The sequence below is a fragment of the Ipomoea triloba genome, chromosome 12, assembly GCF_003576645.1.
Source record: "Ipomoea triloba cultivar NCNSP0323 chromosome 12, ASM357664v1".
Taxonomy (NCBI): Eukaryota; Viridiplantae; Streptophyta; class Magnoliopsida; order Solanales; family Convolvulaceae; genus Ipomoea; species Ipomoea triloba.
The window spans coordinates 23,500,070-23,515,310 of record NC_044927.1 but is presented as its reverse complement, the minus strand read 5'-3'; the positions used below and the strand labels follow the sequence as shown (position 1 = coordinate 23,515,310).

The following is a 15,241-nucleotide window of genomic DNA, read 5'->3' as shown; positions in this document are numbered from 1 at the left end:
ATTTAATTGCACTATTTGTTAAATTTACGGGGTCAATTCGAAAATTTCTGCTTTAAGTATAAGTTAATCAAAAGACAAATATAAGGCCAATAATGATTTTGGTATGTTAATAAAAATTGATAAGTTAACACGTTCATAAGAAGTGAGACCTTCCAACTTAAAGAAAAAAAGATACAATTGAACTCATTTTGTCACCTATAGTAAGCTATTATTTGGTCATAACTGATTCGAATGTCACATTATATTTTTTATGCTGATTTGAATGCCAACTCATATATTTATTGTTGATTTGGGTGCAAACCAATAACAACAACAACAACAAAGCCCTTGAATAGTTGAATTGCAAATAAACATAATAATGTTCCCACACTTAACAAATGCTTGTTGCATACACAAAGTTCAAATATTTTGGAGTCGGACTGCGCTACGGTTATGAACTTTATGAATAATAATGTCGAAGTAGGAGGCTCGAGCAACAACCTTGCTGACATATGTAGAGACATGAGGACTTGGGACTGGGATGCTCAGTTCAACCATGTCCCAAGAGAACAAAATAAGGCAGTTGATGTTATCGCAAAAGAAGCACTCCACTAGGAAGAGGACATGGGGTTATCGATTAAGAACCACAGAGTATTTCTAGCTACTTGCGGGCGAATGAAGCTGGAATGCTTGGAGCCCTGAGCACAGGGTTCAGCCCCCTTTTTCTCAAAACAAAAACGTTCAAATATTTGTATATGCAATAACACTTTTGAGAGAACTTCCATATGAATGAGACTTAATAAGGAAGGGAATTTTCAAGGTCTTAAGAATCGATTGGAGCATCTTGCACTTCTACTCGTAGAGTGATTGAATCATGTGCTATTGACTTCAAAGCCTCGAGGGTTGTGCAATAATGCTTGTCATCCCTTTCTTTTCACACTACGCTCTAACTATAGATTGAATAATCGAAACCAATAAGTTCCCTCTTGGTATTCACTTTGATTCCTATATTCACTATTTTCTCCCTTTTCATGACATTCAAGGATTCCCAATCTATTTCAAATTAGATATAATAGCAGTTAATCGCTAGTTCGCTAGAGACAAGAAAATGTGAATCTAGTTTCAAGAGAATGCATGATTCTAATAGGGGGAATAGAGTTTCTAAGTGAAGGCAAATGGTGATATGGTGATGAAGGTTATCGACTTTCGGTGGATGCAGAGCCAACAAGTTTAGTCAAAGAGCGTAACGAGTATAAGGTTATGGAAGCCTTAACCAACTTTGATAGCTATAGCATTGCAAGCATATAGAGTGAAGGGCTTACGGTTTGTTTCTATTAGAGTTGCAAGCTTGTTGTAGTGGAGGATGTAACAATTGGGTTAAGTTATCAAGATTGAAACCAAGCTCCTTCGAAATTTTTAAGAATTCAATTACAAAAGTTATAAAACATAATATAATTTTTGGAAATAATATAGTATTTTTTTTTTAAATTATTAGAAGTATAAGAAAATTTAGTTTGATTCTCTATTTTCTCATCAATTACTAAGAAGCGAAAATTTTTATTAATTGGCTTTGAACTTTCTTTCCTAGAGATATTGATGACTATTGTGCACGAAGAAGCTCTTTGCAAAAGAAGTGCTCCTAGGAGGGCATGAATTCTCATTTGATAAGTCCCTCTTAGGTATAAACAAGATATGGTACAACAAAGCTAGATGGCTACAATTGAGCATGCCTAATTCGTTATGTGAAAAGCTTAAATGTTGTTATGGTTAAATAAAAAATTGTACTAAGATGAAGATTTAACTCTAATAACTTTTGCAAGTTGAAAGTTAATATCTTTGTGGGTTCCGCCCTAAAGTATGGATCATCTGGTTGAGTACAATGCACATTGAGTAGTCATGGATATTGCCCAAAGACTTTCAACAATTCCACAAGAAATCAAAACCGTGGAAAATGAATTTCGTTTATGTTCTCAATATCATATCATATACTAATTTCTTGGGAAGAGGTTTACCATTCAAATCAAACAAGGGAATAACATTTCCAACGGTACGGTTAATCTATATATACGGATACCCGTGAAGGTTTCAACCACTAAACTTATGGTGAGCATAATGTAGGATGAATACATTCTCTAATCCAAATGGAAAAGAAGTTTCCATATTTATACCTTTCCATGTTGGAGGGGTGACAATTGATTCTCGAATACGCTCTGAGTGACCCTTTTTTATAAAGTCTATATAACTTTAAAATAAGCATTCTTTATGAATCAAGTACCGTTAAGAAGGTGCATTGCCTCTTTAATTGAAGAAGAGAATGGCTTTGTATAGACACAACTCTTGAACCATGTTTATCGCCCTAGGCTTACCATTATTTCATTCTATCGATTGGTTCTAGCTCCAAAGAACAATTTAGGCTATCGAATCAACAAGGGTTGTATAAATGACCCACCTTCAAACAGGTAAATTAGATTATTCTAATCGAACACGAAAATAAGAAAACAGAAGCAACTACAAAAACAACGAACTTCGAAAACTCGACGGGATTAGTTATACTCGTATTTACGGATACTAGTGCATGAACCCCCCCCCCCTCCCCCCTCCCAAAAAAAAACTCAATGTATTCATTGACTTCGTAAAGTGGGTTGAAAATTTCTTTTTTTAAATAACCTTTATATATAAACGAAGCCTAAGAACTTCCCCATTGAGAGGGGTTTCCCCATTTTTGGACAAATGTGATGATTTGGAAGAGAGCTATGAGTGGAGAGACAATTGAAATTTTTTTTAGAGTAAACACAATAGTTGTTGACAATTTTGAAAAGTCAGTGTGGCGGTTAGTTGGAGGTCACTCTAATGCATCCAACGGATGTGTGCAGTGCATGAACAAGCAAGGCAATGCTAGTGTGCACAATGCGCACCAGATGTTTGTTTTTTTATACTTCTACAGAAAACTTGTAAAAAAACTTATTAAAGCATGTTATTAAAAAGAAACTTGTATAGGAAAAAAGAGTTAATCGTAAGAGATAAGGACAAGTGAATATAGTTTCAATATCAGGTATAACTCTAATAAGGGATAGAGTTTCTAAGTGATGGCAAATAGTGACGAAGTTTGCCTACTTTTGGTAGACGCGGAACCAACGAGGTGCATCTAGCACATGAAACACGTGCAACAGGCATGTGCATTCCACACTCCAACTATGTGCATCGAATTGCCGCCAAGTGATCACTTGCCTTTTCTATTTTTATTTCCGCTTGGCTCCAAAAAAAACAAAACTATCAAATACCCATCCTAAAAACCACAACAATAATCTTGTTCTAATAATCCATTTACCAAATCATAATTTATGAAAAGTTTATGATTTGGGGTTTATGCAAATTCATCCCCAAAAACACCAACTCTCCAGTGTCTCAATACTATCCTTGAAACCAGGTCATACTACATTATGCTCACCAATAAGTGTAGTGGTTGAAACCTCCACGGGTATCCGTATATATGGATTAACCATTGGAAAGGCTATTCCCTTGTTTGATTTGAATGGTAAACCTCTTCCCAAGACATTAGTATATGATATGATATTAAGAACATAAATAGAATTCATTTTCCACGGTTATGATTTCTTGTGGAATTGTTGAAAGTCTTTGGGCAATATCCATGACTACTCAATGTGCTTTGTACTCAACCAGATGATCCATACTTTAGGGCCGAACTCACAAAGATATAACTTTCAACTTGCAAAAGTTATTAGAGTCAAATCTTCATCTTAGTACAATTTTTTATTTAACCAAAACAACTTTTAAGTTTTTTCACATAACGAATTAGGCATACTCAATTGTAGCCCTCTAGCTTTGTTGTACCATATCTTGTTTATACCTAATGAGAACTCATGCCCTCCTACGAGCATTTCTTTTGCAAAGAGCTTCTTTGTGCACGATAGTCATCAATATCTCTAGGAAAAATGGTTCAAAGCCAATTAATAAAAATTTTCGCTTCTTAATAATTGATGAGAAAATAGATAATCAAACCAAATTTTCTTATAATTCTAATAATTTTAAATAAAAAGAATACTATGTTATTTCCACAAATTATATTATGTTTTATAACTTTTGTAATTCGATACTTAAAAATTTTGAAGGAGTTTGGCTTCAATCTTGATATCTTAACCCAATGGTTACATCCTCCACTACAATAAGCTCGCAACTCTAGTAGAAACAAACCGTAAGCCCTTCACTCTATATGCTTGCAATGCTATGGCTATCAAAGTTGGTTAAGGCTTCCATAACCTTATACTCGTTACGCTCTTTGACTAAACTTGTTGGCTCTGCATCCACCGAAAGTCGATAACCTTCATCACCATCTCACCATTTGCCTTCACTTAGAAACTCTATTCCCCCTATTAGAATCATGCATTCTCTTGAAACTAGATTCACATTTTCTTGTCTCTAGCGAACTAGCGATTAACTGCTATTCTATCTAATTTGAAATAGATTGGGAATCCTTGAACGTCACCAAAAGGGAGAAAATAGTGAACCTAGGAATCAAAGTGAATGCCAAGAGGGAACTTATTGGTTTCGATTATTCATTCTATAGTTAGAGCGTAGTGTGAAAAGAAAGAGATGACAAGCGTTATCGCACAACTCGATTTGACTTCCCAATCGATTCTTAACATATTGAAAATTCCCTTCCTTATTAAGTCTCGTTCATATGGTATGAAGTTCTCTCAAAAGTGTTATTTGCATACACAAATTTGGTTTTGAGAAGGGGGGGTGGGGGGGGGGGTGAACCCAAATCAGGCTGTGCTCAGGGCTCCGAGCATTCCAGCTTCATCCTCCCGCAAGTAGCTAGAAATACTCTATGGTTCTTGGTCGATAACCCGCAGGTCCTCGGTGGAGTGCTTCTTTTACGATAACATCAGCTGCCTTGTTTTGCTCTCTTGGGACATGGTTGAACTGAACATCCCAGCCCCAAGTCCTCATGTCTCTGCATCTGTCAGCAAGGTTGTTGCTCGAGCCTCCACTTCAACGTTATTATTCATGAAGTTCATAACCGTAGTCCAACTCCAAAATATTTGAACTTTATGTGTATGCAACAAGCATTTGTTAAGTGTGGGAACATTATTATGTTTATTTGCAATTCAACTATTCAAGGGCTTTGTTGTTGTTGTTATTGGTTTGCACCCAAATCAACAATAAATATATGAGTTGGCGTACAAATCAGCATAAAAAATATAATGTGACATTCGAATCTGTTATGACCAAATAATAGCTTACTATAGGTGACAAAATGAGTTCAATTGTATCTTTTTTTTCTTTAAGTTGGAAGGTCTCACTTCTCATGAACGTGTTAACTTATCAACTTTTATTAACAAACCAAAATCATTATTGACCTTATATTGTCTTTTGATTAACTTATACTTTTTCAAATTGCCCATAAATTTAACAAATAGTGCAATTAAATCCTTTAACAAAAAAAAAAAAAAAAAAAAAACCAATGAAATCCCCTAAACCGGCAAAATAATGTAGATCATGGGTACAAATATTTTATTTTTATTTATAAAATTTTAATAACTATTTTTTAATTATTAATTTTTTAAAAACTTACTTTTTATTTTAAAAATTTTAATTCACACACAAAAATAAAAAATAAAAAAGACTACTTAAATTCATAATCATGATGAATTTTCATTAACCTAGAGGGTGTGGTTGAGTGGAAGGGATCCATTCATCCTTAACCAAAGGTCAAGGGTGGGTTTGATCCTTGGCTTTGGGTAGAGCAGTCTTAAATCTCTAGGCCAGTTGTCCACCCTCATCTTCAATGGAATTTTCATTATTTTTGTCAATGAACATCTTCCTAGACTTTGAACAGCCGTTACACCGACTAAATTACTAAAATAAAAAAATTATCGAAAGAGAACTCATGCCCTCCTAGGAGCACTTCTTTTGCAAAGAGCTTCTTCGTGCACAATAGTCATCAATATCTTTGGGAAAGAAGGTTCAAAGCCAATTAATAAAAATTTCGCTTCTTAATAATTGATGAGAAAAATAGATAATCAAACCAAATTTTCTTGTACTTCTAATAATTTTAAATAAAAAAAAATACTATGTTATTTCCAAAAATTATATTATGTTTTATAATTTTTGTAATTAGATACTTAAAAATTTCGAAGGAGTTTGGCTTCAATCTTGATATCTTAATCCAATGGTTACATCCTCCACTACAACAAGCTCGCAACTCTAATAGAAACAAACCGTAAGCCCTTCACTCTATATGCTTGCAATGCTATGGCTATCAAAGTTGGTTAAAGCTTCTGTAACCTTATACCCGTTACGCTCTTTGACTAAACTTGTTGGCTCTGCGTCCATCGAAAGTCAATAACTTTTATCACTATTTGCCTTCATGTAGTTAGCGCGTGAAATGCATGTGCTTCATGCACCATATGCACCTCGTTGGCTCCGCGCCCACCGAAAGTTAGCCACCTTCGTCATTGTTTGTCATCGCTTAGAAGTTAGAAACCCTATCCCTTGTTAGAGACATACATTCACTTATTCTTGTCTCTAGTGATTAACCTTGTAGTTGTTTCTGTTGAAAAAATAGCATAAAATGGCAATTTTAGTGGCTATTTTGTGGTACAAATATATGTGGGTTCACTTCCGATTTGGGTCGGGTCAAATTGGATTCGAGTTCTTCGTAGAAGAGATTGATGTATAATACGCACAAAACGGATAATGGGTGAATGAGAAATTGGTTCTCAAAGTTGACCCATTTGAATTGGAAAAATGGTTTGGGATAATGAAGTAAGCTTTGTCCCACATTGGTTTGGGAAGTGGGTTTGCACCACTATTTATACAAGAGTCTTTCTTAGGCTTAGTGAATTGTATAGCATAGAAACTCTCTCTCGCGCGTAGGGGGGGTGCAAATCAAATCCCAAAATGAGCCTGAAAAGGCTTGACTCGTGTGCGCGGGCACGAATGTCGTTCGGAAAATTGGCTAGCCTTGGGGGCATAAGTTATGCCAAATTTTCGCACCTTTTTTCCAACACATAGTCACTAAAGGGTTCGGCCTTGTGATCAATAACTTGTGGCTACTATGGGCTCGGGTTCGGCCTTTATGGACTCGGGTACAGAATGCTTCGACCAATCTGGTACAGTTATTGATTTGGCTATTAGGACACCTCGAGTTTAACTCCTCGTGTTCTCGTCTCGTCTTGTGTACGATTCGGGTTTGTGACCGTTCAGAGACTTAATTCATTTGTTACGGAATTAATTTCAGATTAATTCAAATTTTTTAAATTCTGAATTAAATCTCAAGTAATAGTTAGCTGTTACAGGAGTAAAAAGTCTTATTTATTTATCAAATTAATGTCATGATTAATTGCTATTTAATCTTCAAGTCTTTTATAATTCGTTGGTAGAAGCATCAGATTTACACACACTGAAACAACGAATCCTTTCTCTCTCGAAACTATGCTTCTACTCCTTTCTTTTAATCTGTGTTCATCCTGTTGCTCTAGTTCGCTAGGTTCATCAGTTTGGGTGCTCAAACTGTGAATCGTAACACGTTTTATACTGAGAAACCTAGGCTACAACGCTCCTAGCACTTTTGGAAGGTAGCAAATAAGGTTTTAAGGAAAAAGTGCTTCGCTCGACTCGTGTTAACCCTTTCCAAATTATCCCTTTCGTTCTTGTGCTTGTAATTATCCCAGAAATATTATTTTCGTAGTAATATTTCATAACAGTTTCTTATACCAATTTCTTCTTTATAACATTCAAGACAATCTCGTCAAATAGATAAAATTCAAATCCACATGGTTCAAAATGGAAATGGATGACTAAATTGTAACTATACAACTTTCTGATAGAGAAATTGATCCCACATTCCCACGTATGTAATTATACGGATTAATAAGCTCGCATAAAATCAAAAAGAGGTAAAAGTATAAAGGAAAATAAAATTGCAATAGTATTTCCTTGATAGATGTGGGAAGACAAGTAGATTGTAATGGGATCGAACGTGTCCCTGCAGTAAACATACAATGCCCTTTTTATACAATGAAGTCCTAACTAACTCCACTAAATTCATGGTGGGCCATGAGACAAAGTTCATGCCCATGCGATGGGCTGTGAGACTAAGTCAAGGCCCACCATTTCGAGCCTAGAGACGGGCTCCGAGTTCTGGACTCGTCTTGGACCACTCAGGTTATCTTCTTAGACCTCAGGCTACGCACTCCTAGGCCCCGGGCTCCATCACTTTCCATAAATTATGATTTGGTAAATGATTTTTTCTTCTTCTCCTCCCACCCCCACGTGTCACAAAGTCTCTATTAAAAAAAAAAAAAAAAACTCACTTTTTACAATCAATGGGAATGCTCTTATGCTATAAAAAATTCGACATAGTTTTTTAATTTTTTTTTTAAAAAGTAAAGCATTGCATCTAATGCACGAAGCACATTTAGAGAATTCGTACATTCCATGTGCTAGTTAGGTGCATTCAATGGTCAAACGACCACTTGCCTTTTTTCTCTCTCTCTAGACTCCCAAACAGTTACCAAAAATTCAACTTAAAAACCACATCAATAATCTTGCTCTAATAACCCATTTACCAAATCATAATCTATTGAATTTTACTTACAATTTTAAATGATAAGAAATCTTGGGTGGCTGCCATAGATGCACATATGCATAATGTCCCATCCCAATCAGAAAGTGATGTGCTTCCAATTGTTGCTCTTTGACAGGAATACAGTGAGCTCACAAGGCCATATATCTAATAAAACAAACTTATGACAAAAAATTTAAGTTATGGCACCCATCTTCTGCTGAATAAGAGCCTCTCTTCATCCAACATCAACTTTCAGTTCCACAAGAATTCAAAATTAATCTAGGCAAAATCAATTATTCACAATATTTTTAAAAAGGATTAGATATTTCAAGAGAATACGGTTCAGTTAATTATATATCAAATACTTTAATAAAGAAAGACACATACTGGGATTACAAGATATTTGAAGTTTGAATCTATACGTATGTCAGTGACTCTATTGGGAGAGTTATTCTAAATGGGACCCACCCGATATTCGGCTAGAGCATTCCAAATTTTTGTGATTTCTTTTTTGGATGAGTGAGAATGGGGGAGAGAGAAGTTAGTTAGGAGTGGATGCGTGCACTTTACGTGCCAATTGGGTGCATTAGGGTCGCCGCCAATCCATTTTGGGTTTTTAGAGTAGGGTATTAGTATCTGAAGAGCTACAGATTGAGACAAAATCTTTCTGAGAAACCAATAACAGAAGAGGTGAAAAAAAATGCCAGGATTGGAATTTCAAAGATACCTGGGAATCATGGTAGCTGAAAACAGGTTTTGTCTTTTATCCATGGCCCACTACAGATGTAGAAGTGGTTTAAAATCTGCAGTTTCAGCTGCCCATGTGCTCTCCAGAAGATTAAACCATACAAAACAACTGGTTTTTGCAGGCAATCCAATTATTGCTGCATAACCAAAAAAAAAAAAAACAAAAAAAAAAAAAAACAAAACCAGAAAGCCTGCATCTCTCTCTGCTCTTCCCCTGCTTGAAAAAGGCAGGCAATCAAAGAGCATAATCTGTCATGTCTACAATGGCCTTGCAGAGATCCAGTTTCTTAACACCTTCCAGCTATGGTGTTAGAACACACAGCCATATTTTTCCTGCAGTATCTTACACAATGTGAGTCTTTTCCTGCCATATTTCTCCTTTGCATGAATGAATATTCATATTCACTGTTGTTTAATCTGTTCTTTTTGTGTTTAGAAGGATAACGAATTGTAGTTCCTCCCCGACAAGTAATCGAGAAGAATTGTTTAAACCACATCAACAAACACTTTCACAACTGCAAACAGTTTCTCCATCACATCTGCAGGTTCCCCCCTCTGAAAAGCTCGTTCAGGACAGAAGATTAGAGTTTGGGCAATTCGTGGCCCGGGAAGCTGTACTTGATGAGGAATATTGGGTTAGTTATTAAGGTTTCTGTTTTACCTGCAAAAAGCTAAAAACTTTCATGGACTTTTCATCACTAAATGCTTGATGTTTTCTGGGTTAATTGTTTCGGTAGACAGCAGCATGGTTGCGCGCAGAGAGCCACTGGGAAGAACAAGAGCAAGACAGGTATGTAGAATGCGGTTTGTACTATGTTGGAATAGTAACTGTTGTTAGATCAAGCGCTTACCACTACACCAAAAGGCTCTGATACCACTTGTTAGGATCAAACGCTTATTACTACACCAAAAGGTATAGTTAGTAGCAAAGGCGGAACTGTACTTTCTTATACTGCCAGGCTGGGTGCTGGACTTGCCCTTCAGTGGCCTCTGCTCAATAACTCTCTTTTGCTAGGAATCTGAGGCTGATTCGGAGATGTCGACTAACTCGAGATTTTCTTGATTTCACAGATATGTAGACACCTACAAAAGGAAATATGCAGAACAGGTAAGAACTAAGAACAAAGCAGCATTCCATCAGTCATTCATTGTGTCTGCATAGTTGAATGAAATCCTGATTTCTCTTTTCAGGAGTATAACGGTTTAAAACGACGATGCAAGGCACAATTTGGGCAGAAATGCACCTGTGTAGTTGTCACGGTAACAATACTCGAAACCTTTTTTTTTCTTTTTTTGCTTGATCTGCTGTGTTGTCGATAGCGAAGTAATTAGTGATATTGAACTTAACAGGCAAACAAGAAAGAAGGAGATGTGAGATGTCCCGTGATGAAGAATATGGTGGGAACACTAGACTTGGTCATTGGGCAATTGTTGCCTGGAGAGACCTTTCTGGGGGTATACAAGTCTTACCTGAAACATCATATAAATCTCAGAAACAATCATTAACAGACAACCAATATTCATCCTTCCCTAATTCTGGCAGGAAATGGTGAAAGCCCCCGGTTTCAGCAACATTGACAGCAAAACATCGAGATATGGTTATATAGCAAACTTATGTGTAGCCAAATCGGCCCGTAGACAGGGCATTGCAAGCAACATGCTGCATTTTGCCATTAGGACTGCCAAGGCCAGTGGTGAGGAATTTTCTATACCGAGGCTAAAGTCACTCAATTGGGCTATAAGACACATGGGCTAAACCAGACTAAAAGACTGAATCCAATCAATTTGCTAGTCTAACCAGTGGCCTTATAAACCCATATATTCTCTCTTATATTTTCAACGTGAGACTCTTAACATCCATAATAACTTGATAACGCTCATTTACAGGTGCAGACTTAGTCTTTGTACATGTACACAGAACCAACAATTCTGCACAGCAACTGTACTGGAAAGTTGGTTTTCAGGTATCCTTCACTTTCTGCACATACTTTTAGCAATATATATATATATATATATATATATATATATATAGAGTCATGTTCAGGTGTGGCCGCGCCCTTACATGCGGCCGTGCGGTTTACACCACTCAATGTTAAGAAATGCATCACTCAATGTTACGAAATGCACCACTCAATAACATTGAGGGGTGTATTTCATACGGCCGCACGTAAGGGCGCGGCCACATTTGAATAAAAATCTATATATATATATATATATATATAAACGTGCAGTCTCACTATCAGTTTAAGCTTTTAGTTGAAACGAAACGCATCCTTCAATTAACTGTTTGTCTCCATTCGCCCGCAGATGGTTGAAGAAGCAAGCCTTCAAGTCTCGGGCGAACAACCTCACCTGCTTTGCATCAAAGCGTAAAGCTCTTCCTGTTCTAGTCTTCTCCACTGTGTCCAAGTTGCAAAGGGAATGGACACATCATTATTAGAAAACAACATAGGAAATTTGTACAATGTAAGTTTTAAAGTAATGGGTATTAACTGCCTTAATTACTTGCCATCATTACAGAGTTAGCAACTAACCTGTATCTCAGAATCTTATCATTTGTAACATTTTGTAAGTAATCCAATCTGGGGAGGTTTGTTGGGGAAGAATCAGTCATATGGGTTAGGGATTCATACTTTTAACATACAATTCACAATGCAAGACAGAAATCTTTGAAAACTTCAAAGAAAAATGCCAGAAAACAATTAACATTTGCTCGAAAACACAAACGAAACAATGAACTGAACAAACTATCCCCAAAATTCCTTGTATCATTCTGCAGCTAAAAGAAACTAATGAATGGAATGACAAACAGCAAGATGATCCTAAGCTTGCAAAATGGATCCGACGAGCTCATGGAGAGGTGCAAGCTCGCCCTCGTCGATTAACTGGAACTCCTACATTTGATCAACCCAAGTAGGCAAGGCGTCAGGAAGACAGAAAAGCACATTTGAAGAAACACGAGGCGTTTTATTCAACGAAACTCACCCATGTGAAGAGAACAAAATGCTTGAAGCAGGTGTTAAGGTGAGCTTCTTCTTTCAGGCTCACAATCTTCTTGAAATGTGAATGGTAGATATGAGCATAGACGCGAAACAGCCTCTTAAGCACCGTCTTCACAACATCCTGGAAATTGGCTGGAAACGGAGCACCTGTAGCACACAAGGAAACGAGCAATCAAATACAAACTATAAACTCGTTGTGCCTAATCAGGAAAAACTCGTTTCACCCCTGACAGATAAGAGTGTACACACCTAACTTTTGAGGAAAGATTGACTCGTCGTCTAGCTGCTTTTCAATCCAATCCATCAAATAATCAACATATTTAGGAGCAGAAACCTCGATGGGTCTCTTTATAGCAACTCCATCAGCCCATCGATACTCATACCTTCCCAAAAACGAATTAATTTGAGAACACGCCATTATATTGTATCACGAGAGTCGAATCATGGAACAGGTGTAAGCTAAGAAGCATACCTCGGCCCTGCATTCATCGTTGGACAGGTTGTCGGAGTGCAGAATTCAGTGAGAGTGCCATACAATATATTCACTTGGTTAAAGAAATCCACAGCTGTATACAATACAACAGACTATTAAGCTCCACTAAAAGTGCATGGAGGGAGATGTTATAGTCTAAGATTGGGCCGATATCCCTTTTCTGGACCACACTAAAAGACTGAATCCAAGCTCTAATACAATGTGGCTATAAAGCACAGGATCAAACCACACTAAAAAACTGAATTCAATCAATTGGCTAGTCTAACTCGTAGCCTTATAAACTCATATGTTTATCTCTTATTTTTCAACGTGGGACTCAACAGGAGATAAATGCACATTCTACAAGTTATATGGACTATGAGATGCTCACTTCAACCACATCTTATACAATAGATATACCAAGTAGAAAGACAAACAAAGCATTGCATTCCAATATGCAAATTGACAGTATAAGTCAATAGACAAAAAGCTTCATAGGAAGTAATATATTACTGTTAACAGCCAGCCATTCATTAAGATCTTCCCCGGGCGGGAGACGAACCACTTCCCTCAAGTTTCCACTCCCCAAGGTTTGATGGATATGTTTCTGAAGTTCTGCACCCTGAATTTGAAACAAATTAAACAAAAGTACAGAGATTGAACATAGAAACTAAGGAAAAGCAATGAGAAAACTGTTCTGTTTGAATGTCTAATCAATGTACAATAGTAGGTGAACTTTTTTGTCAACAAGTTAAAGCTAAAGATTAATATATCACTTGAGTACATATATCAGTTAAACCTGAAACTATTAGCTCTAAAAAAACAAAAGATTAGTTATTCCAAGAATACACATGATTCTATATAATTTTCATTGACCACATGATAATTCACCTCCATTTTTTATTTATGAAGTGGCTAATCTCATTGCAAGGTTTCACATTTCCACCTTTTTTTAACTGACCAGGAACACCTGCAATCCCTATCCGAGATAGATAAACCCTGCCCTTGTGATTCTAGCCAGCAAAAGACCACAAAGAAGATAAATCAATCTAGTTTGTCCATTATTGACTGGTTCAAACCAAGAAGGCCAATAAGTAACTCCGCTGAGAGTCGAACTTATAACCTTCTGGTAACCAAGTCAACAGCCCGACAAACTGGTTGGGGTTCAGGGTTGCCTCCTTCAGATTTCCATCTTACCTTTCTTCATTCAATTGTCTGCTAATGAATGAAAGATAGTGATGACCATTAAAACTACAAGATACTTGACAGCTTTGAATACATAATCCTTTCTAAAAAGAAAAAGTGAATCAATGAAAGGCCATAAAACCATAACCAACCATTTTTTTTTAATTTTCTAGAAATAAAAAAATATTTATTGACAGAACATAAATTCCAAAACCAATTGCCAACCTTGCTTCCTGATGGGGCACTCTTTTTGGGACGAAATGTCTTCTGGTTTCTGCAAACACAACAAGAAATACAGCAAAAACCTTTATATATATATCAACATTGCCCTAAACATACATATAACTAACAAGCAAGAAACACCAAGAACATAATCAAGCCCCACAGCCAAAGAAAAACAAAAGAAACCCAAACTGGCTAAAGGGAAAAAAATTTAAAAAGATGATTTCTTTTAGTTCTCCCCATGAATATACCTGCTACCAATGCCAAAGAGACTCATGGTTGAGAGCACAGAGCGTTGGGGCAATTTTCTTGAGTTCAATTATGCGTTTGCCTATGCTGCATATATATAAATGAGGGAGCCTGCTATCTTGCTTGGGAGAGTGGGGTACGAAAGACAGACTGGCAATGGAGAGGTCACGCCGGACAACAACAAAGACGACCCCTTTTCCACTCTCTCTCTCTCTAAAAGCTGTGTTTTTCTTTTCTCTCTCTCTCTCTCTGTCTATACATATATATATATATATATATATATATATATATATATATGCGTGCATGCTTCGTGTGTATATGTGCGTGCAGGCGGAGAGCCAGGTGGTGTTCTTGTTATGCCATCGCGCAGCCAACCAACCAACACTTGTTTATGCACCAAATATGATTTACAAAAAGCCACGGAAATCTCGTTTAGAATGGAGGATTTGATGAATCAATGAGTACACGTTTCATCAAAAGCTACAAAATATTGTTGACGTGACGTGTCGTTATTGACTGTAAAGAAATTGTTTTAAAATTAAACTAACTAATAATAGCAAAACAGTCGAACTTCTGGTAAAGTTTTTTTGTATATCAAGAGTTACTTTTAGTGATTAAGTATTGTTCACGTGAACAGGAAGGAAGTATTGTTCATGTGAGCAAAAGCATGTTGTATTGTTCAAGTGAACAGGAAGGAAATATTGTTCATGTGAACAAAGACATGCTGTATTTTCCCGTGAACATGAAAGAAATATTGTTCATGTGAATAAAAATATGCTGACACTCTGATCT

General features: G+C 36.6%; 2 protein-coding genes and 1 long non-coding RNA gene across 4 annotated transcripts; 1 reads left to right on the top strand and 2 right to left on the bottom strand.

Annotated features, from left to right (window-relative positions):
* Window positions 1-7,949: 7,949 nt before the first annotated feature.
* LOC115999870 lies at window positions 7,950-9,401 on the bottom strand. Its single transcript, XR_004094042.1, has 3 exons — window positions 9,300-9,401; window positions 8,603-8,737; window positions 7,950-8,291 (listed from the first exon to the last, which is right to left on the bottom strand). It is a non-coding gene; the product is annotated as an uncharacterized LOC115999870 (long non-coding RNA).
* Window positions 9,402-9,465: 64 nt separating this feature from the next.
* LOC115999868 lies at window positions 9,466-11,919 on the top strand. 2 transcript variants are annotated; one of them, XM_031239809.1, is made up of 9 exons: window positions 9,466-9,671; window positions 9,759-9,954; window positions 10,057-10,109; window positions 10,391-10,427; window positions 10,511-10,579; window positions 10,670-10,774; window positions 10,863-11,013; window positions 11,207-11,283; window positions 11,627-11,919. In XM_031239809.1, exons 1-9 carry the CDS (start codon window positions 9,574-9,576, stop codon window positions 11,690-11,692), a joined length of 852 nt encoding a protein of 283 aa, XP_031095669.1. In that variant the 5' UTR covers window positions 9,466-9,573; the 3' UTR covers window positions 11,693-11,919. The 2 variants fall into 2 exon arrangements, with proteins under 2 accessions (XP_031095669.1, XP_031095668.1); XM_031239808.1 differs by having other exon boundaries at window positions 9,756-9,954.
* A 46-nt stretch (window positions 11,920-11,965) lies between these two features.
* On the bottom strand, window positions 11,966-14,662 carry LOC115999869 (MOB kinase activator-like 1A). The gene is made up of 7 exons (XM_031239810.1): window positions 14,452-14,662; window positions 14,204-14,252; window positions 13,307-13,415; window positions 12,794-12,887; window positions 12,571-12,704; window positions 12,305-12,468; window positions 11,966-12,213 (listed from the first exon to the last, which is right to left on the bottom strand). The coding sequence occupies exons 1-7, from the start codon at window positions 14,475-14,477 to the stop codon at window positions 12,142-12,144; spliced, it is 648 nt and encodes a 215-aa protein (XP_031095670.1). The 5' UTR covers window positions 14,478-14,662; the 3' UTR covers window positions 11,966-12,141.
* Between the last annotated feature and the right edge of the window lie 579 nt (window positions 14,663-15,241).